Source organism: Martes martes, assembly GCF_963455335.1.
Source record: "Martes martes genome assembly, chromosome: 1".
Classification (NCBI taxonomy): Eukaryota; Metazoa; Chordata; class Mammalia; order Carnivora; family Mustelidae; genus Martes; species Martes martes.
In genome coordinates, this window is record NC_137888.1 from 15344468 (window position 1) to 15366728 (window position 22261).

General features: G+C 36.9%; 1 protein-coding gene across 13 annotated transcripts in view; it reads right to left on the reverse strand.

The window, feature by feature from the left end:
* Window positions 1–253: 253 nt before the first annotated feature.
* Window positions 254–22261, reverse strand: part of USP16 (ubiquitin specific peptidase 16) — a 29505-nt gene continuing 7497 nt past the window's right edge. For 7 of the 13 annotated variants that reach the window (XM_080827339.1, XM_080827344.1, XM_080827349.1 and 4 more), the window contains 16 exons: window positions 21671–21849; window positions 17669–17772; window positions 16789–16892; window positions 15667–15851; window positions 14996–15091; window positions 14265–14395; window positions 13871–13958; window positions 12716–12794; window positions 10848–10939; window positions 10446–10502; window positions 9357–9533; window positions 6590–7250; window positions 5677–5771; window positions 4416–4502; window positions 803–959; window positions 254–700 (listed from right to left, as the gene is read on the reverse strand). In XM_080827339.1, coding sequence (XP_080683465.1) covers window positions 576–700; window positions 803–959; window positions 4416–4502; window positions 5677–5771; window positions 6590–7250; window positions 9357–9533; window positions 10446–10502; window positions 10848–10939; window positions 12716–12794; window positions 13871–13958; window positions 14265–14395; window positions 14996–15091; window positions 15667–15851; window positions 16789–16892; window positions 17669–17772; window positions 21671–21849 — 2417 coding nt within the window. In that variant the 3' untranslated portion in view covers window positions 254–575. The remainder of the gene's footprint in view (window positions 701–802; window positions 960–4415; window positions 4503–5676; window positions 5772–6589; window positions 7251–9356; window positions 9534–10445; window positions 10503–10847; window positions 10940–12715; window positions 12795–13870; window positions 13959–14264; window positions 14396–14995; window positions 15092–15666; window positions 15852–16788; window positions 16893–17668; window positions 17773–21670; window positions 21850–22261) is intronic. The other 6 variants (XM_080827340.1, XM_080827350.1, XM_080827346.1 and 3 more) reach the window with 1 other exon arrangement.

Sequence of the window (22261 nt, forward strand, 5' to 3'; positions counted from 1 at the left end):
GACCCACACCCCAGCTTGCATACACTGTATGCCATCAGAATTGCAGATAAAAGTATTTCTTCCCAGTATATACTACTGCCAATATCTAATGTCTATGCTTAAATAACCAACACTTTTTAAAAATTCACCTGAAATTTCATTAGCCAAAAAAAAAAAAAAAAAAAAAAAAAAAAAGAAATTTCATTAGCCAGTCTGAAACATTTTTTTAAATGTTACCTGCTAGGGTAGGAACACAACTTAAAATCCTCCAAGTAATAAAACAAGTTTTGGGGGTAAGTCAGTTTATTGATGTTATAACCCACCACCCAGACATATTTAAGCACAGAGGACTTAAGGAATTCAGAATCCTTTCCAGAAACTGGAAGCAAGAATAAAAACCACTATGACAATACAAAACCACTGTCAATTTTTAGGTGTCTTCCCTTTAGCATTTTAATAAACATGATTTCTTCTGGCATGTGTTTAATTTTAAGTGAACATGATTTTATAGTTAGTCTTTACTTCTTTATTATTATTAATTACAGCCATTTTAAAAGCCATAAGCTTGTTTCTGGAGAAAGCACTCTTTGAAACTATTACAATACTCTCTCATAAAACAGGAGGTACGCTTGTGAGTTCAGTACTTTAGTTGTAGGCACAGCTTGCACATGTGTATCACTGATGTGAAACCACTGCCCTTTGGTTGACTGCATTTCAAAATCTGTCGAGAAAAGTAAAATTAAATATAAATGGGAAGATTCAAGTTCACTATTTTTTTGGTTTTGCCATAATCTGAATACCAGAATTTTCCAAGACCTCTTACCTTGTGGAATATCACCGTGGAGAACAAGATTCGAGAGATGACTATTCGCAGCTCTGGCCTTCGCATAGGCAGTATAATGCCCTGACCTCATGGTACCGCTGTGTTCAACGACTCCATATAAGGAATACAGTACTCTTGTATTTTCTTCTGCCACATTCTTTCAAAGTGAACAAAATTCAAAAGTTAATTCTAGTCCCATTTACAGATGCCAGGGGCAGGATCAGTTTATGCAAAGGGTTTCAAACCTTTACTTTGAGAATGTAGAAATCCTAAGTCTGACCTTGACTACTTTTTCCCCACCTTTACCTAGCCTACTGAGTAGTGTCACACCATGGCTGGATGTTTTTATTGCTTTTTATTAGAAAGTTACCATTGCTGTTTCTCTGCTAGAATCATAAACCTGAGGCCACTTGCAATTGCAGTTTCCTGGTCCAGATACTTAAATAATTGAACTTGCCAGTTTCTATACGATAATTGCAAAATAACTCAATAGCTCTACCAGTCCAGTTCCTCCCCAGACTTTTTTAGATCAAGAGGCTCACGTTTAAAAAACTCCCCCTTAAATTCATATATGTCCCTTAAGAGATTCAACTTCTCAAGTGTTCACTTTCACCATCTAGACCATGGAGGCTGCTCATTCTAAGATACTATATATACATGCAGTAGGGCAGACTGGTGACAGGGAAAGGCATTCTCTGAGTTGGGGGCCACTTTCAGACAACTTCCAACTTAGGTTCTCTTGTAAAAAATCCTGAATGTGCATCACTGTCCTTCCAAACTATCATCTCTTTACATCTATGGCCCCCTATTCACTGGAAAACTTCATACTTTGCCCCAAATCCTGTCTGCTCCTCAGAGAGTTGCTCTCCTTCCCAGGGTTTCTGCTGCCATCCCATTTTAGCTGCCACACTCAGGACTAAACTCTACAATGCATCCTCGCTCCAAACTCTTCCACTTCAAATCTTCCTATTTTTCTAGTCTCAGCCCACAATTCCTTCCATTCTTCCAGTTTTCATTTCACCTGCCTCCCCTCTCTCCAACCTAACTGAATGTTCCAGTCCTTTTTTCCTGGCTGATGAAGCCTCTCCTGGCCTCATTCCCCAATCAAATCTGTGTCTTCACTACTCAAAGTGGCAATGGAACAGCAGCACAGACCACCACCTAAGACCTACTGATGCCCAAGTGACATATGCACGTTAAAGCTGGAGAACTTAGACCACATGCATCAGTCTTACAAATCATCTTACACACTCCACCAGCTTTGCGAGCACACTGACTGATCAGAAAAACAAACCCCTTCCATTCCCCACACCCAGAGAGCTGCTATTGCTAGGAGCTGTGGACTGGTAAATTTACTGAGGACTAACTGGGATCTTCCGTGTGACTATGATCTTGTAACTTGTTCCTTAGCTCTCTAGTTCCACAGATTGCCTTCACAGCAACTGGCCCACACTTCCACCACTTCTTTAGCCTCTCCTTATGCCCCAACCCTTTACTAATCTCTGCAGTTGATCTCACCTCCCACTTAGGAAAACCAAGATAACAAGCTATTCAACTCTAAGCTGCCTATTCTCAAGAAGATAAAGTATCTCTTCCTTTTGTTCAGAGACCATACTCCCAACTTAGTGTTACTAAGCTCTTCTCTCCTCCAGGGTCCTGCTCAATCAGTTCTCTCTCTTTTCTGTATCTTCAAGGAGTAAATTTTACTCTTGGCTTACCAATCTACTTATGTCTCCCAGGCTTAACAAAATCACTGGTCCACCATTTTCCTTTTCAATAAAGCCTCTGATGTATCTACAGGCTTTATTTCCAATATTCTCATTCAAGTCACCAACACTTCTTTAAAAATTTACCATGACCCCTATACCATCTAATCCACAAATACTTTCTTTTTCTCTGATATTCTGACACTGAGGCCCCCTCGTCCTTTCCTTGAAACTTGAACACAGGGCAATGACATTTTAGGCAAATAATAGATTCCTAATGACCCTGTGTTTGAACTAATCCAACTATAGGTATTTCTGTTTACCAGCAAAAGTGGCCCTGCCCCATGGTGATAAAATGAAAATAACAATTCACTTTCCCCACCAGCTCTAAAATACCTTTCTGGAAGAGTTCTAAATTGGGAGGCAGAAAAAGAGAATTTCTATCATTTCAAATTTTGCCAATAAAAACTTTATTAATGTTGGTACTGTGGTATTTGGAATCTATCGCTTCAATACTATAGTTTCTCTGTCCTAATTCTTCAACACCGAGATTTGCTGAGATTGTTGGTAGTGTCATCCTCTTCTTCATATGCCTGTTAGGCTCTGATGCTCACCAGAGTTGTCATTAACCATCTCTTCTCTTTCTCCGTGCTCTACACAGGAGATCCTATCCTGTTTTAACCACCAATGTATTGATTTCCAAATCTTTATCTCCATATCTCACCTCCCTGCCTCAGGGCTCAGGCCTCAGATATGTACATCCAAATGTTTTCTTAACAAAGCCTCATGAGTATTTTAAAAAATACATGAAACTAAATGTATCCAAAACCAAACTCATTATCCTTTCTCCACCTCCCAACCTCTCTTCTTCCTGTATTTCCTACCTCAGCTAATGGTACTCCCATTGGCCCAGCTGCCTCGTCACTCATCCAGGCCTCAGGAGTCATGCTCAACGCCTCTTGTGCTACCCTTACTATCCATTTCAAGGCCTCTTCCTCATCTTCCAAACCAATCCAATCCTAAGTCTGGTTAATTTTTCCTCCTAAAATACTCTTGCAATCTTGCCTTCTCTTAACCTAGTTGAAGTCCTCACCATTGACTAAATTCAACATCTTCACCTCCTCTAATATGGAGACCCTGCCTCTCTTGTCTTTTCCTCTTAAAATCCAACCTCCTCCATGCTTCAGCAAGTAACCTGTGTAATACACACATCTGGCTATGTCACCCCATTGCTTCAAACTCTTTAGTGGCACCCTACTACACTCTTAAGAAAGCCCAAGTTCCTCACCATGATAATCCTCCAAGCCTCATTCCCACCTCACTTCTCTGGTTTCACCTCCTGGTGCGCTCTCGGCTTTGTACTGCAAGCTCTACAACTGCTCATACTGCTAGTCCCTAGTCCCCACCCCATCATTTTATACATCTTTGCACCAGCTGTTCTGTTCTCTCTGCCTGAAAAACTTGTTTCCTCTTGATTCATCACACTAACTCTTACTCCTTCTTCAAGTAGTGGTGGAGGTGTGGTCTACTTCACAGAGCAGACTTCCCTGACCCACCAACATACGGTTAAGTGCATACCACCCCGCTCTGTGTATACCAGTCTTAACACTCAACCATATTAAACTGAAATTAATTACCTGCTGATCTTTAGTCTTGTGCCCTCAGCTCCCAAGACAATGTCTGCCACAGTAACAGAGATTCAAAAAATGTTGAACTAAATTTAACAACCTAATATTCAAAATGATTCATCACAGATCTTGAAATTATAATGGTACAAAGATCAAAGACCCATTCTACTCAGTCATTCTTATCAACTTCATACTTCAGTGAGTTACTTTTGGAGTATCTGGTAAATAAGCTATGATTTCCCTTCAAAGGATCGTCCCAAAAAGATCACTTTCACTTACCTTACATTTAAGGGTACAAAAAGGAGCCAAATCTAAGATTTCCGGAAATTTTATGTGTTTGTTAACTTTGCGTAGGTTAAAACCAGCCTAAAAAAGGAGAGATAATAGATTTCTTTTCCTGGAAAAGCTGTACACATTAAATAAACTGTAGTCTTACTCTGATGCACAAAACACCACCAACACCCAACCCTAGTTCAGTCTTCTCAGGAGACTCTTTTCTTTCTGACCATTAAATGATTTCTGCTAAGTGCACACCACACACACACCCCAACACATTAAGAAATGTGCTCCCAGGGGGTGCCTAGTGGTGCGGCTGGTTAAGTGCCAGACTCAATCTCAAACCAGACATGATCCGGCACGTTCAGGATGGTATGGCCACAGACTTTATCTCACCTCAGGTCCTGATCTCAGGGGTGTGAGTTCAAACAAACCCCACACTGGGCTCCACACAAGGCTCGTGGAACTGAGTTAAAAAGAAAGAAGGGAGGGGGGAGAAAGAAAAAGAAAGGAAGGAAGGAAGAAAAAAGAGAGAAAAAAGGAAAAAAGAGAAAAAAAGAAAGCTGCTCCCCTGAGAAAATTCTCAGTTGTTTCTGCTCTAGCCATCCAGAAAAGCCAGATTAGATCAGAGTTCTGAGTGCTTAAAACTCAGCAATAGCAGAATACTTTTCTGTGGAGCACATACTCTCAGCCTCCTTTCTAACCAAGGTTAGTGCTTGGTTCATGGAGACCCACCCAGCTAGTCAAACCTGTACACCAGCCACTGGAGGGAAAATGTTGTAAAGGTACTTTGGGAATTTGGAACTTAATTTAAAACTTGTACTGCTTACAACAAAAGTGTTCCAGAAAAGACAGGATCGCCAAAATGATGAAAATCCAAGGTATCAATGTCTTTTTATGAAGGGTCAGTAAAAATAAGGTACCACACCCAAAACAGAAATAGTATCACTAATTTTCTTAACTGTGAGATACAGCTAGTAAACTGGACTTTTTTTCTTAACCTGAGAAAAAGTTTAGAGGAAGATGCTAATTTTACTAAAAAAGACAACATGCGTTCTAATAAAACTGAGGAACGATTATGCCTACGTGTCTCCACCTTGAAAGGCGTCTTCATCTAAGCTTTTGTCATGCCCAGGTTATTTCTTAATTTTTTTAAAATTAGAATTACAAAACAAGAGAAAACCAAAGAAACACAGTAATGTGGTAAGATAATAACAAAGCAAGTGTTACATATTTAAAACAAATTTGAGCTAAAAAGGGGTACCTGCTGAAATCTCTTTAAATGAAGAGTGAGAACAGGAGGAGCAAGAGAAATTAGCATCTGCTTTTTCGCATTGGTATAAACATGTTTCCTTTCTCCTAAAGAAAGAAATTTTAACAATGTGAAAATCATTTTAGATTTCTAGAGCATTCACATTTGCTATAGTATCATTTTAAGCATCTAACACAATCGATTTATCTTTAAACTTTCTGGAAAGGACCAGATAATAAATATTTTGGGTTCTCTGGACCAAGAGGCAAAACCAAGGACATTTTGTAGGTATCAGTAAAAATTACCACAAATTCCCACATTTTTACTGCTGTAATTCAAAATATAGCAACAACAAAATTACTAGAATTTCGATAATTCTAGTAAGAATCCTTAGGACTCCACAATCCCTCCTTATCCCACTTACCCAAGCTCAAAAAATGGGGGTGGGGAGAAAGAGAATTATCACTATTTTTCTGTTCTATATTTGAGGGAGACTAGAAGAAAGCACTGTCCTCCCAGTACCTTGCACTGGGCACGTCACAGGAGCGCACAGATGAAATGAAGTGTAGCTCCCCGCATGGCGGGAGAGGAGGGCCAGCACAAATGCTGACAGGAAACTGAGCAGACTAAGAGAGAGCCACTATCTGTGAGGAGCCTGTTGCAATAACAGCTCAGTGGGATGATTCACCCCCAGAGAGAGGTGCTGGAGAGCAAACTGTCCCACTTATATCTGCTGTTCGGCTGCCACAGAGTATCAGCCACTTCGGTCTGCTTGTTCAATCTTCTGTTAAAATATTACACAGGGGAGGGAACTTACTGATGCCGTGCAAATCCCGATACAATTAAGATAGCAGTATTCTACCTGTTCAGTGCAAAATGTGCCCCCGAACATTATTTTCCCTTTCAGCGAGAGAATCTAAATTACCTTTTATGTTTGCCTTTGGTCCACTAAACTGTCTCCGGGTGCATACTTCACAAAGCAGCTTATTTGCATCTCGAAGTTTCTCATTTCGGGTGAACTGATATAAACAATGTTGGATTGAACACTCATCAGTATGGAAAGCTTCCCTGTTCGCAAGAGTACAGAAAGCAGTTTCTGGATCTTCATTTACGACTTCATATACCATGGGCCCAGAAGAATGACTCTCATTCAGAATCTCTATATTTATTTCATCAGGTTGAAGAACAGTATTCAAGTTAAGGTTTTTGAAACCACTGGAAATGTCCACATCACCACTCCCTTCTGTCAGATAGGCACCATTTAAATTCCTAGTACAGTCACCCGGAGAAGATGCCAAGACCTCCAGGTCATTATCCATGTTGACATTGTTCCTATCTACTTCTTCTGTGGATTTTTGATTGTCAGTTACACTTTCTACCATTTTTTCTTGGCCATTCAAATCTTTCTGATTAACACAATATTCTTTATGTATAATTTCCTCTTCTGAAATATGGCTGGATTTAACATCCACTTCTCCCTGAAGTGACATTTCAACCTCACATTCATTATCTTCAGGATGGTCAATGGTACAGATATCATTTAAATGAAGAACTTTTCCTTGAATTTTTTGTTGCCTTCGTTGGTTCTGTGCAAAAAGCATAAAACATTAAAAAATAAAACTAAAAAAAGGAAGAAGAAAAAAAAAAATAGGAGAAGAAAGGCATACATGTACCACATCAGGTTTTCTTGTTTATCAAAAAGCTTATAAGGAAGAGTGCACTCCCAGAATTCTGATCCTAAAAGCTCCTTTACTATCAGGGATCAAATAAATTATGAAGAAAGTTCTTTCACTGAAACCAGGAATAAACTATCACCAATCATCAACATATTGTGACATGGGGGGGGGGGCGGGGGGGCAAATAAAAACATGCAAGATGTAGTCTGTGTTCTAAGGGAAGTGACCAAGACAGGGTAGTAGACTAGACAGAAACTGCCAAATCCAAGCAGCCAAGTAGGGAACCACGTGGGGAGTCTGACTACAAAGAGAGCAGGAAGCAATGTATCCATGTGAGTCATGATTATCAGGTCAAGGTTGTACTGAGGGAAGAAAAAAACAAACTGAAAACTCCAGGATGCACAAGTACAGGACTGTTTTGGGCAGGATGGAGGAAAACATCCCAGGAAATAAATGGCCCCAAATTAGAGAGGAAGCAAGGAAGCCTCACAAACAGAGGACAATAAAGGACTTCCCTCCTAAAAGCATTGTGATCTGCCATTTGCAGCCTATTTACAAGCAAAGTGGAGAGAAAGGCATTTCATCAACACTACTGTCACTGGAATGCCTACAGACTCAAGGTAAAATGACAGTCCCCATGCGGCTAATCTGTAATACCAGAAGGCTGAAGGACACACACAGGACACAAACATTTTCCAGTCTCCCTCAGCTACAAACAGTTAGAACATGAAAGAAAAATGGAGAAAGGATATAAGCAAATACTGCAAAGAAAGGGGAACACAAATGGCTCAAACATAAAAACATACTTATATTAGAATAAATGGAAAATAAACTGCATTGAGAAATTATTTTCCATCTATGAAACCGGCAGAAATCCAGAAGTTTGATAACACACTTCTGTCAAGGTTAAGGAGAAACAGCAAATCTCACTGTTGCTGGTGAGAATATAAATTGTTACAGACTTTGTGGAGGGCAATTAGGTACATTTATCAAAATTACAAATGCCATCCCTCTTCTCAAAATGTGCCGTACTGATGACAGGGGTATAGGATTATTCACTGCAGCACTGGTTATTAGAGAGCAAAGACTACAGACAGCCTAAATCAATAGAGAAACAGTGAAATGAGCTACGGTACATCTATAAAGCAGAATACTATATAGCTGTTTAAAACAACAGAATCTTTGTGTCCTGAAGTGGAAAAATCTCCAAGAATCCAACTAAGCAGAAACAAAACACAGGATCCAGAACAGTGTGTATAATTTCTTTAAAAATTAGGAGGGGGATGCCTGGGTGGCTCAGTTGGTTAAGCGGCTGCCTTCGGCTCAGGTCATGATCCCAGGGTCTTGGGATCGAGTCCCACATTGGGCTCCTGGCTCAGTGGGGAGCCTGCTTCTCCCTCTGCCTCTGCCTGCCTGTCTGCCTGTGCCCACTCTCTCTGACAAATGAATAAATAAAATCTTTTAAAAAAAATTAGGAGGAAAAAAGACTATATTTGTATTTGACCATATTTTTCAAAAGAAACTCCAGAAGGACACATACGAAACTAATGAAAGTGGTTATCTATGTCATGAAAGGACAGAGTTGGAGGGGTACTTTCACTGGGCATCTTTATATATTTTTAAATTTTTGAAAGTCAATGTATTAAGAACTCAAAAAATTATTAAAAATGAACTAAAACTCCTAAAAGTTCTCACAAGTACAGGTGCCCAGGTGGCTCAGTCAGTTCAATACCTGTCTCCAGATTTTGGTTCAGGTCATGATCTCAGGGTTATGGGATAGAGCCCCAAAAGGGGCTTCATGCTGGGCTGGCATGGAGCTTGCTTGGGATTCTTTTTCTCCACCCACTACCATCTCTCCCCGCCCACCCCACCCCAGCTCCTGCTCTCTCCTTCTCACAAGCAATACAAGATTTAAAAAAACAAAAGCACAACCTTTTCTTTTGGTCATTCAGACTTCAGACTCAATAGTTGCAAATATAAAATTAGAAAAGCATAGTTTTCTTCCTAGTTACCCACCTTGGCTTGCTTTTTGGCTTGCTTCTTTGCTTTCTTCTGTAAGTGCTTACTTGTTCCCGATGGAATGTCACTCCTTTCTTTGATGTAACTATCATTGTCTTTCTCCTCCTCACTCTCTTTATCTTCATCTTCCATCGTCTTTTTCAAATTTTTATCATTTATGCTTTTCTTACCACTCTTAAAATATGAGCCAAAAATAAAATTTTACAACTATTTGGTGAAGAGATTTCATGTTACCTATATATTTGTCTACTCCTATTTCATATTGGATTTACTTTCTTCAATGTTTGAAAATATATCCAGGACAAACTCATTCATCTCAAATACTAGAAAGCAATCTTACATACTGAGAAAACAAGCCAACAAACAAAACAGTAAAAAAGGCAACTTCACATGCCAGTGAAGTTGAAAAGAATATCATGCATTTTATTAAGATATGTGCTGCTTCCTACAGTAATTATGCCCCTTTCTAACTGCGCTGTTTCTCAGTGATTTACTTGTCCCACTACAGGCATTCCTTTTTATTCTTTTCCTTCTTTCCATGTAAATGAGAATTTTAGAAAAAGAGAAAATAAAGTAAATTTGGTAAGACTTTAATCACTAAGTAACACTGATTAAACAGACCCTGAATTCATATGAAGTTAAATAACAATTTATCCGATATTCGTAACAGGCTTTCTTTTTTCCAACCACTAGTTGATGAAGCCGAATTAATATGGCTTAAAACTGAGATACTATCTATTAACATGTATGAACTGAATGAAGACTGTAAGGGATTTATGTTTAGTCTTAAATAACGAAAAAAAATAGTAACTTTTAGTATAAAGAAAACACTTTCCCTATAGGTCTACCAATTAAGCTAATAATCTATAAAGAATTCTAGACACACTATCTATCCTTTTTTAAAATAAAATAATATTTACCCCAATTTCTATTCAAATCTTCAAAATTCTTCTGTCTCAAATACATTCAAAAAAATTCCTCCAAGGGCTAATGTGCAAACTTGGGAAAGAGTGACAAGGCTTCCCTCATAAAATCTAACACAGGGAGGAAAAAAATCTTAAACAAAATACACTCAGTAGGTCTTACCTGATCATCTAAAACTGGTAGAGACAAATCAAGGAAAGATTCATGAACCAAGGAGACCTTAATCAACCAAAACAGATAAATGTAAAAAGGAAGGAAAAGATTTGTTTTAGACATTATATAGTAAGATTATGGTGGGGGGTTACATTTTAAAATAAATTCTTAACAAAACAAAAAACTACAGTGTTGAGGGCTTTGGGTTAGGAGAAGTAACTTAAAATGTTAAACTAACTTCTTTCAGACATAAGGAGTGCTCACAGTCCCAGGAAAGAACTATGAAGATTTGTACAGCCTAACAGAGAAAACCTTATGAAACTAGATACTTCTGTTTTTGAAAGACACAACTGATGAAATATAGTCTATTAATATTAATGAATAAATCCAGTCCACACTACATCAACTTACAGTTCTGCATTCATCACACATGATTGTACTAGTTAGTTCACCACCAAAGATGCGGTCCACAAAACTTGGTACAGATTTTTTCTTTTCATAATCTAGAAGAGGGAAAAAAGTTTATCAATTACCCTCATATAATTAACAGAATAAGTTAAAACTATTTACTTACCTATCTAACCTTAAAATTGTATTTTTAATTTCCTATCCCACAAGTTTTCTCTGTTCATAATTACCATTTTATTTTTATGCCGTAGTCAGCAGCAAATACTCCACTTTTGAGCATAACACAATTTAACACAATCATGTCTCATGAAAAAGAAAAAGTTCTTATCCTAGATCTGGTCAGTAGAAAATAAACCATGCAAGTCAGTGAGACCTTCTACATATCAATATCCCACTAGTAAAATGAACAGATGGGGCCAAGCTGGACGATATTCTAGACCACTTCTAGCTCTACCACTCTAATAATATTCAGCAGCAAACTTAGGAGAGAATGCCCATAAACTTTTAAACTCTAAGACTGAACTCCATTCAAAATCAAATCAAAAAACAAAAAAAACACTGGGAAAATGTTTCAGGCAAAATCTTCTTTTTATTTTTTCTATGTTCCCAGAAATAATCTTTGTAAGTTTAGAATAAGACAATTTTACCACCTGGCCACCCAATTTTCTAAATACATAAAATATATAAGCCTTATTCAAATGATAAGTGTGTCCATTTATACAGAAACACACTTGACGACAACAGCGCCAGGATTCTCTCTGCTACTGGCCTGGCCCTAAAGGACACTACGGAGGCAAACAGGGGCTATGTGTTGATTCTAAACTGTGCTTCAAAGAGATGCCTGGCTGGCTCAGTCAGTAGAGCACCTGACTTTTGATCTTAGGGTCCTGCATTCAAGCCTCACAAAAACAAAACAAAACAAAACAAAAAATCGTGCTTTACAATATAGTAACCACTAGTCACTTGTGATGCTTTAAATTAAAATTAAATAAAAGTAAAAATTTAGCCCCTCAATTGCCCCAGTGACATTTCAGGAGCTAAATGGCCACATGAGTCTAGTGGCTACTGTATCAGCATAAATATGGAAGAGTTCCATTATCACAGAAAGTTCTATCGGACTGGTCTGTGTTAAATCTTTAAATTCCACACAATAATAATGAAGTTGGCTCCATGATTAACAAACCAGCTATTAACAATTCACACAGACAAGTGTAACTTACATATCACTGCTCATTAGAAATATAGTTGACCTTTGAACAACACTGTGTTGAATTGTGTGGGTCTGAACTTTGTGGGTCCACCTATATGCGAATCTTTTCAATAAATACAGCACAGTACTAAAAATGTATTTTCACTTCCTTATGATTTTCTCAGTAACATTTTCTTTCCTCTAATTAACTTTATGTAAGAATGCCATACATAATACATATTACAAAAAAAATACATGTTACTTTTCTGCTTAGTTTATCAGTAAGGCTTCTGGTCAATAGTAAGCCATTAATAGTTATGTTTTTGGAGAGTCAAAAGTCATAAATAGATTTTCAACTGTGTAGGAATGGGGACGGGAAGAAACTGGTGTCCTTAACCTCTGCATTGTTCAAGTGTCAACTGTGTAAGCTTTTGAAAAATAAAACTGTGATCTCATTTTAGCTCTATCTTTTTAAATTTCACTATAATACTGCATAAAAATACACCAAAGTTAAATTTTTCAAAAATATTCCCCTTTGGAGTATAAATAATTTTTCTAAAATCAATGGTGATAAAGAAAAATTATGTTAATAACTGAATTTGAAATAAAAGTGCCAGCAATCTTGTCCTAAGTTACAGAAGAATTCAACTATAGTGTGTTAGTTCAAAAAGTCAGACATTACCTTTAACTTTATTTTTTAGTTCTTCATCCAATTTTTCAGTAGAATTACCAAATGCTTTAAGAATTCCTTTACTCACTCTCTAAAAGTAATAAAATGGATATATATATACTATTAAATTTTTAAAGTTTTATAGTTATTTTCCTTAGAAAAATGTAATCAAGTCAAGAAAGTGATCAAGAATTAGCTCCCCAAACTTATTGAATAAAAATTAGTTATTTCTAAGATCACATTTTTGAAATTAATTCAAGGAGCTAAAAAAATTACAAAACAATCACTAACCCCTGCACAAAGGCACTGTCTTACTTTAAGATTTTAATCTATTCAAACCAAAGCATTTGAGCCCATGCCCACCTCCTTTGGAAAGACCACTGAAATATTATGTCCTAGAAGCAGACTGTTTAAATGAGAGCTAGAGGGGAATCCAGCATTCAAAGCCGAGAGCCACCATTATGGAGTGACCTTGAACCAGGTCCTGAATCTTACTTACACCCTAGCTTCACAGTCTATGAAATGAGAAAATGATTACCAGCATCCACCTCAGAGAAAGGTTGGGAGGACCAAGTAAAATAATTCACATAAGAGTCTAAAAACAATGCTTGATATAAAATAAGAGCAAAATAAATGTCATCACCAGTTATCCCTTGTTATTACTCATATTACTATTATTAATTACACTCAACATCCCCAAATACATTACTTTACATCTGGCAATTTACAAACATTTAAAAACGTAACTACATTCTCTGACTCTTAAAAATGAGCATACTTCCTAGACTCAAAAAGCTGTGTTAAATCACACTCAGAGTAAGAGTAAGAATGCACTGCAACTGGAAACTGTTTGGGGAGAAACATTTTCCAATACTCTGGAGCTCTCCTGGCATAGGCTAGTACAATAGAATAGAACTCCTAAAGAATATTAATGCCCTAACCACCAAGGAAAACAGAGCATCATGAAAAGGAGAATCATTTCTAATTCTCTACATTCATTCTACTGATTAAAATATACCAGTTGAAAACACTGGTGTGGAAAAAAAAATTTTAAATACAATGGCCTCAATAACTCGTTTTCATTGCTTTAATAACCCTTCAGATGTTAAATTCCGGACAAGTTAATGAAGATGGGATTATAAATTATACTGGTCAAAATATGCTAACTTGTTGTTCTTCTGCTCTCATTCCATCCAATAAATATCGAAGCAGCTCCTGGCTGTCTTGTTGCTGATAGCCTTTAAACCGTACTGCTCTACAGAAAAAAAAGAAGAAAAGACAGAAAAACAATGATGAGTCTACTAAAATATGAAACTATTTTTACAAAATCTTAGGATCACATTCCAAATCTCAGAGTAATCTACTTTCTCAAAATTTCCATTCAGTTTGACAACACCCTTAGTAGATTTAATTTTCACATGAAGTTCATGTTTTTTAATCCAAATGAAATAAACCATGCTGTAATATATATACTGGATTGACTTTAATGCTATTGAGTTTTTCATATTATTTCTCAGCATCTTACTGATGCACTGAAAACAAAATCAAAGCAGATACTCACTTTTTACAGACCTGAGAAAAGAGTTCTTTAGGTGTCACGATTCCCTTTTTGGTCTCTTGCATCTCATTAAGAAACTGGCTCATGGCTAAAGTAAGAGGGCCTGGAGGCTCAAGGTTTATTTCTAAGGGTTCCTGAATATGGGAATAAAAATTACTTTCTTCAGTCAAAGTTTGGAATCATTTATGTTACCAAAATGTAGCTAATCAACTGCTATTGCCAGTGTTTCTGATAGAGCTGTCACATTTAAAACTTCAAAAAATGTACATCAAAAGATGTAGAAAGTTTCTGTTCATTGACTACTTATGAAAAAATCAGTTCTACTGTTTTAGTTTTAGAGTATCAGGAGTAAACCACCTAAGAACTGAAAGAGCCAGAGCAAAATGTGAATAATAAAAATGGACAGGATAAAATTCATTTTACTACACACAATTTAAGCCACCTGAAAAGCTGTTGAAAATAATAATGCATGCCTAGGGCTTCATGCCTATCAACAGCTTTCCCAAGAATGACACCAAACACCAGAGCACAGCAAAACATTGCATACATGTAGCAAATAAATCTAAAGGCTTAATCTATTAGCCTGAAAATGTTTCACTCAGTAGTCTAAAGTAAAAGCAAACAAAACAAGTGAAAAAAGGTGAAAATGAGCATCAATTCTTTAAAATAATTTAGAATGCAGATATTCAGAGAGGAGAATTACTGATTGTAAAAGAAAATCTTTAAGTACGTACAGTTAGTGCCAAATCAGGAGGTTCAATTTTTACAATTGTTCCGGACATTTTTACTTCTTTTAGTAGTTCTCTCAGCACCGGTGTTTGTGACAAATTCTGGAATATGGGATGGAAAGAAAAGGAAAATTATTTAAAAGCAAATCAAATACTTACTTTATCACTAAAATATTTAAACAGTTTAACTGTCTATTCTATCAAAACAGAAAATTACTATCAACACTGCACTCTTTGTTGTATCTCGCTCAGGAAACAAAAAGTAGCAGCACGCTCTTTTCCCCCCACTTTATTTGGCTCATAAATTCTTCAGTTCAGAGCTTACTCATCACCCCAAAAGGGCACTGCCTACTATCCAACATGAAGTAGCTACATTACCACTACCACCACCTGTAAGTAGGTATTTGTTTCTGTACTAGGTTATCCTGTGCTTCCCCAATGTTTGAGTACAAGTTCCTTGAAGCCAGGGGCAATGTTTATTTTGAACTCTAATGCACGCAATGTTTAGCACAGTGTTTTACTGTCATATAAAGTCAACAGTCCTGAAGTATTCTTCGAAAACCCAGAAATAAATTACTTGGGGAAAAATATTAATACTATAAGTAAGAAGTATGCAAGAACATCCTATAATGTGAGGAAAAAAAGTTTTATAGAGGGAAAAAAATTAACATTGGCACCTGCATAACTGCATTGAAGAAACATGTATTTCCTAAATTACTGAGTCCTTTCACAGTTATTTGGGAAGCAGGATTAGTGGAAGGATTTTCTTTAGTCATGTTTTCCTTTTTTTCTCGCTCTTGTTCATTTTTACTCTCCTTTTCTAATTTTTTATTTTCAAGTTCAATGTTACCATCTTTTGCTGCTTTAAGGGGAAAAAAAGGGAAGAAAAAAGAGATTCAGCAAAATGTATGATACAACTATACCAAATGCAAAGTTATACTTGGGACAGAATACTAGAATTTGTGAAACTTTACCTAACATCATTATTCCCATCTGTTTGATTTTAATTGTCTTCTAATAAATGTAAGTAAATTACCATCACAAGAGAAAAACCAATAAAAAATATTTGAAAGTGATGGAAGCATTAGTTTGACAAATGAAACCAAACACTGTATGTTTGGTATAAACCTTCCCCTTTTTACTGCAAGACGTTTTTTAATAAATGAGCACATCCTACCTTATGAAATTAGAGTATAAAGCAATCAAGTAAAGAATGTGGACATGAAATACATTTTTAAATGAACAGGTCAAAAATGAACCCTGAAGTTAAGAACAAGTAATTCTGGGTGGGCAAAGATACTTCTGTGACTGTAAAAATCAAAACAAGTTTAAAGCAGATGATGTATGCCAACCCAACCAACTTAACTATGCATGAAAAAAAGCTGAGAAATATCTGGCCTTCACTTTTGTATTATCCAAACACAAATGTAACAAAATAAATTCAGTATGAGGCAGGCCTCTCTCAAGCTCCCCCCTACAGAAAGGGCATCACTGCTCATTATTCAGACTCATCACAGACTCTGACTAGATGATTTCTCAGATTCCCTTCCAACACAGTATAGTAATCTATATTCCCAATGTTTTTACATTCTTAACCAAAAAGTTTGTTTGAAATCAACCATAATTCATTTTATTCAGGTATATGTAATGCTGAGCAGTACAGATACATTAATGGATACATAAAGATACATTAGTTAACATTATACATTAGATAATTAAGCTAAATTAACATTAAGTTAACATTAAATAGATACATTAAGTTAACATTACAGTGTACATTAAGAAACAAATGATTTTACCTGATTTTGGAGTTGTAATACCAGCTTGTTTTCTAACATAATCAACCACCTGACCCAATCTGTTTGAACTACAATACTGGACCTCATCATCACATAGGTAACACCTGTGTCCCAAAAGAACACAGAAAAGAAAAGTGACAAACACAACCAAAAAAGGGGACAAATTATAATTCTTGGAACCCAAAATGTGTAACCACCAAATTATTCCATTAAAGAAAATGAAAATAAAAACTCTGTGGTTTCTTGAAGAAGATTACCCATGTTAACTCTGGTTTACTATTAGTAAAATTAGCCAGAACTGTGGTTACATACAAATACTATGGGGAAACTCCAAACATTTTACTGAAATGGCTAGTTACAATATTAGAGTCAAAAGTTTTTTCTACACATATTTCAAAATACAGATCTACATCATTAAAATTCAGAAGTTTTAAAATTGACAGATGATGTTCTGTGAACACGGCTGTGTAAATGTTTTTTAAAGATGTGAAAATTTGTTTTGATGTTACAAGAAATACATGTACCAGCCTGACATTTATCTTCATGCAAATTCATTGCCAAAATTTTACTATATTCTCAGTTCATCTGAAATTTGTTCTCAGTGTTCCAAATTTTAAATAACCCACCACATGCCATTTATAATATCACAAGCAAGAAAAACAAACAGGTGAAGATTCATGTCTTCTATATGCTACAATTTCTATGTGTGTACAATACTAAGCAAAAGGTTCTCAAATATCACATTCTCAAGTCTTCTGAAAGTGATAGTATTTAAACAAATTCTACAAAAATTTAAACTTTCTTGCTCCTTAAACACCTCCATTCCCCAATATTTCAAATAGTTACCAGTCAACTGATAGGCACAAGAGTTGAAACTTACCATACACTCCAGTTGTCCAAACTGAGAACCAGACAATGAGGTTCAGATCTTGGTGTCATATAGTGCTTCAATGCATGTTGCTCCTGAGAATCTCTGCCACAGCCCTAGAGAATCATAATCATAAACCTCGAAGCCACAAAAGTTCACAAAAAGAGAATTCATAATTCATAATGCACAAGAAAATGGCTTGAAAAATTCCGTCACTCTTACATTTCTAAAATAACACGTTAGACTCTAGAGAGAGTACCAATTTTGTGAAAACCTAAGTAAGAACAGGCAACTGAGAACATCTCAACAAGAAGGTATTTAGGAACAGTGCAAAGTATTCTTCCTCTCCAACTTATCCTTTCTAGTCCCAACTAAACCACGTTAATGAGCCATTCACTAGGTCTAGTGTGAGCCACTTAACAGCTTCCTAAGTATTTTCCTGACTTTGACTTTTTCTTCACATACATATTTTTTCAGCTTAATAGTATCTGAAACAAATTTCTGTTCATGTACTCAATTCAAAAATATGAATTGCTTTCAAACTTCTTTTTATTACTTTTTTTAAAAGATTTTATTTATTTGTCAGAGTGAGAGAGAGAAAGAGAGAAGTAGGCAGAGGGAGAAGCAGGCTCCCTGCCAAGCAAGGAACCCCATGTGGGACTCAATCCCAGGACCCCAGGATCATGACCTGAGCCAGAGGCAGACGGTTATAACCAATTGAGCCACCCAGGCATCCCTGCTTTCAAATCTCTAATTAACAAACCTAATACCATCTGACCTCACCGTACTTTCTGGAGTCAACTTTCATATTGTCCTATATCAAATCCCACCCAGTTGTCAAGGTCTAGCTCAAAGGCCACCTCCTCTCAGAAGCCTATGTTTATCCTCCCAGATGAGAAAACACTGTATTCTTCCTGTAAACAAACTCCTACAAAATTGGTGTAAACTCCTGGTGGCATTCCTTATGTTCTACTTCATATTAAAGTTGTTAATGTTTATATCCTTCTTCCCCTGAACTATAAATCCTGAAGATACAAAAACAGAATTAATCTTCTACTACCAAAAAAAAAAAAAAAAAAATTAGCAAATGGAAGGAGATCAATATGCATTAACTGAACAAGCAAATGGGAGATTTTCACCTACAAGATGTATAGACTTAGTCATAAAAGAACATGACCAGATTTTCTGTCTTTTGCTGGTTAAATCACTGTTATGAAATTTATCTTCACTATGTATCTATCTGAATCAGGCCACAAACTCTCTTGGATTGCACTACAGAAGTGGTCCTGTTTCTCTAAAGCTAAAAATATACCTCGAAGGGGAACTGTTTATCAATGGCTTCTAATCTTCTATGGTATCAATACCACTGATTTAATTTATCCCACTCAATATTCAACGCTAAAATAAATGATTATTAACTTGGAAAAAAAGTTTTCTTAACACCATTTGAGATCATTTGAAACTTAAGAATGAGATGACTTGTCTTAAGATAGCAGTTGAGAGGGCACCTGGGCGGCTCAGTGGGTTAAGCCTCTGCCTTCGGCTCAGGTCATGATCTCGGGGTCCTGGGATCGAACCCCACATCAGGCTCTCTGCTCGGCAGGGAGCCTGCTTCCCCTTCTCTCTCTCTGCCTGCCTCTCTGCCTACTTGTGATTTCTGTCAAATAAATAAATAAAATCTTAAAAAAAAAAAAGATAGCAGTTGAGAATCACTTGCTAACAGTGCAAAAGGTGACTATAGCAGGACGAAAGTTAACAATTAAGAGTGATATTATCTTACCTTTAGGAACTAAATAGGTAGCAAAATAAAATTTATAATAGTAAATCTATTCTGGAAAAGGTAAAGTAAAATATATTCATTCTCACTCTATAAATTTAAGAGCTTCAGTGAAAACCTTTCAAATACAAATAATAAATGTTTTCTTTGCTAACATTCAATTTTTTTTTTTAAGTAGGCTCCACGTTCAGCATGGAGCCTAGTACAGGGCTTGAACTCACGACCCTGAAATCAAGACCTGAGCTGAGATCAAGAGCTGGGTGCTTAACCAACTGAGCCACCCAGGAAGCCCCAACATTCAAATACTTTTAAACTGTCTGACTGCAATGAGATAGCACTACTCTGCTATCAGAACTGTTAAAAATAAACTGTGACAATACTAAATGCAAGCAAGAATGCAGAGACAGTTGATCACTCATACAGAGCAGGTAGAAATATAAAACATTAGTGGACACTCTGGAAAACAGTTCGGCAATTTCTTAAAAACTAGATATTCAACTAGTACATAACAGTAATTGCACTCTAAGACATTTTTCCAGAAAAATGAAATTATAAAAATTTGTTTACAAATGTTCATAGCAGCTTTATTTGTAATCATCAAATCTGAAATGAGAGCAGGCCAGATGTCCTTCAACAGAAGAATAAATAAACTGTGGTACATCTATAGCATGGAATACTACTCAGTAATAAAAAAAGAACTATTGATATACACAATTTAGGTAACTCTTAAGGCAATTATGCTAAGTGAAAAAGCCAATCCAAAAATGTTGTATACTGTATGATTCCACTTATATAAAATTTCTGAAATGACAGAATTTTAGAAATAAGGAACAGATTAGTGGTTGTCGGGGGCTTGAGGAAGAGATGGCAGTAGGGACGTGGGTGTAATTTTAAAAGGGCAACATATGGGGTGCCTGGATGGCTCAGCTGGTTGAGCATCCGCCTCTTCATCTCAGCTCATGTCTTGGTCTCAGGGTTGTGAGTTCAAGCCCTGCATTAGCCTACTTTAAAAAGGGGGCAACACAAGAGATCTGTATAATTTGACAGTACTTGGTATCTTGACTGTGCTGGTGGAAACATGAATCTAGACAGGTGACAAAACTACACAGAACTTAATACACACAACTGCACATGCACAACATACATACACACAAAGAGAAGTAAAACTAGGAAGAACTGCTTAAAATTGATGGACTGTATCAATATTAACATCCTGGTTGTGATATTATACTATAGTTTCATAAAATGTTCCACTTTGAGGGTGCCTGGGTGGCTCAGATGGTTAAGCGTCTGCCTTCGGCTCAGGGCATGATCCCAAGGTCCTGGGATTGAGCCCCCATCGAGCTCCCAGCACAGCAGAATTTGCTTCTCCCTTTCCCACTGCTCCTCCCAGCTCCCACCAGCTTATGCTCTTTCTCTCACTTGCTCTCTCTCAAATAAATAAAATCTTTAAAAAAAAAAAAAAAAAAGTTCCACTGCGGGAAATGGGGCAATGTATATAGGGATATCTCTATATTACTTCTTATACTGTATATGAATCTATAATTATCTCAAAAAAAAAAATCCCATTGAAAAGAAAAAAAAAGTCCTCTCTCTGCCTCATCTTGAAGCTTCGTAACAGGAACGCCTACCAGCCCAGTAACCTAACATGTGAACTTAACTTGCCGCCAATAACAAAGAGACCTGACCTTTGGTACCATGGCAATACCTGTGAGCTGTTCTGCCCCTAGATACCATCCATGCCAAGACCCAGGTACCCACACCCCCAGCTGCCAGGAATGTGGCCTACTGACAGCTCACAGCTCAATCTATCCATCCCCAGGAATTATCCTCAGTGTAATGAAGCTGCCTTGCCCAAGGTTAGTGCCCCTCCCCAGCAGCATCCCACAGCCAGTGTTTAGTCCATGCACAAGTACAAAGGCCTGGCCCCTTCACTCAGTTCCTCTGAAGGCCAGAATTCATTGTGGGATCAGCTGAGGCCCCATAGTACTGCCTCTTACTTCAACTTCTCCCTCTGCTTAATCTTGCCTCCCTAACTCTCTTCCTCGTTGTGGTACCTAAGAACACTATCCAATAAACCATATATACACAAACCTCAGTCCCCAATCTGTTCCCCAGGGAAAAGGACCTAAACCAGCTGGCAGCCTACTCACCCAAACTGTGGTTTTACATAACACCTTCTAAAATAAATTCAAAGAGTTTTATAAAATTCCATATTGATCAAAACCTAAGCATACCTGATGCCCACATTTAAGACATAGCCAAATTGAAGGGTTTTCTTCCGTTTCTTCTTCAGATTTATCTTTTACTTTATTGTCCGTCTTACAATCTTGGCAAATATTCCATTCCACATTCAATAAAGCCCTTTTCAAATTACCTTGTTCCAATCCTTTTCTAATGTGTCTGCACATAGGTTCTATTAAAACAAATAATAAAGGAGTATGTGAGATAAAAATGGCTTTCTGCAGTTAAACTCAAAACTTACCCTTCATCTGAACTTCAAAAATGAATTTATAAACAAACTGTTAGATAATTTGAAAGCTTAAATTTCTGTTTGACATTTGAATATTATGATGATGTGAGAAAGAGATTCTATACAAATTTTAAACTTTGGCTTTTTGAAGTCCCACGTATAAACATCACCTTCCCAAATTCACTTCAATTCATTTATCTATTTCCTTTACATTAAGGCCTTTATCATATTAATTATTCTCTTTATCTTAAAAGGTTTATGAAGAAGGTCTTTTGTTAAGTCAACAATACAACTATCGCAAGCCCAGCACTGTGATGGGGTCAGGAAACCTAAAAAAGACCAAGCCACAGTTCTT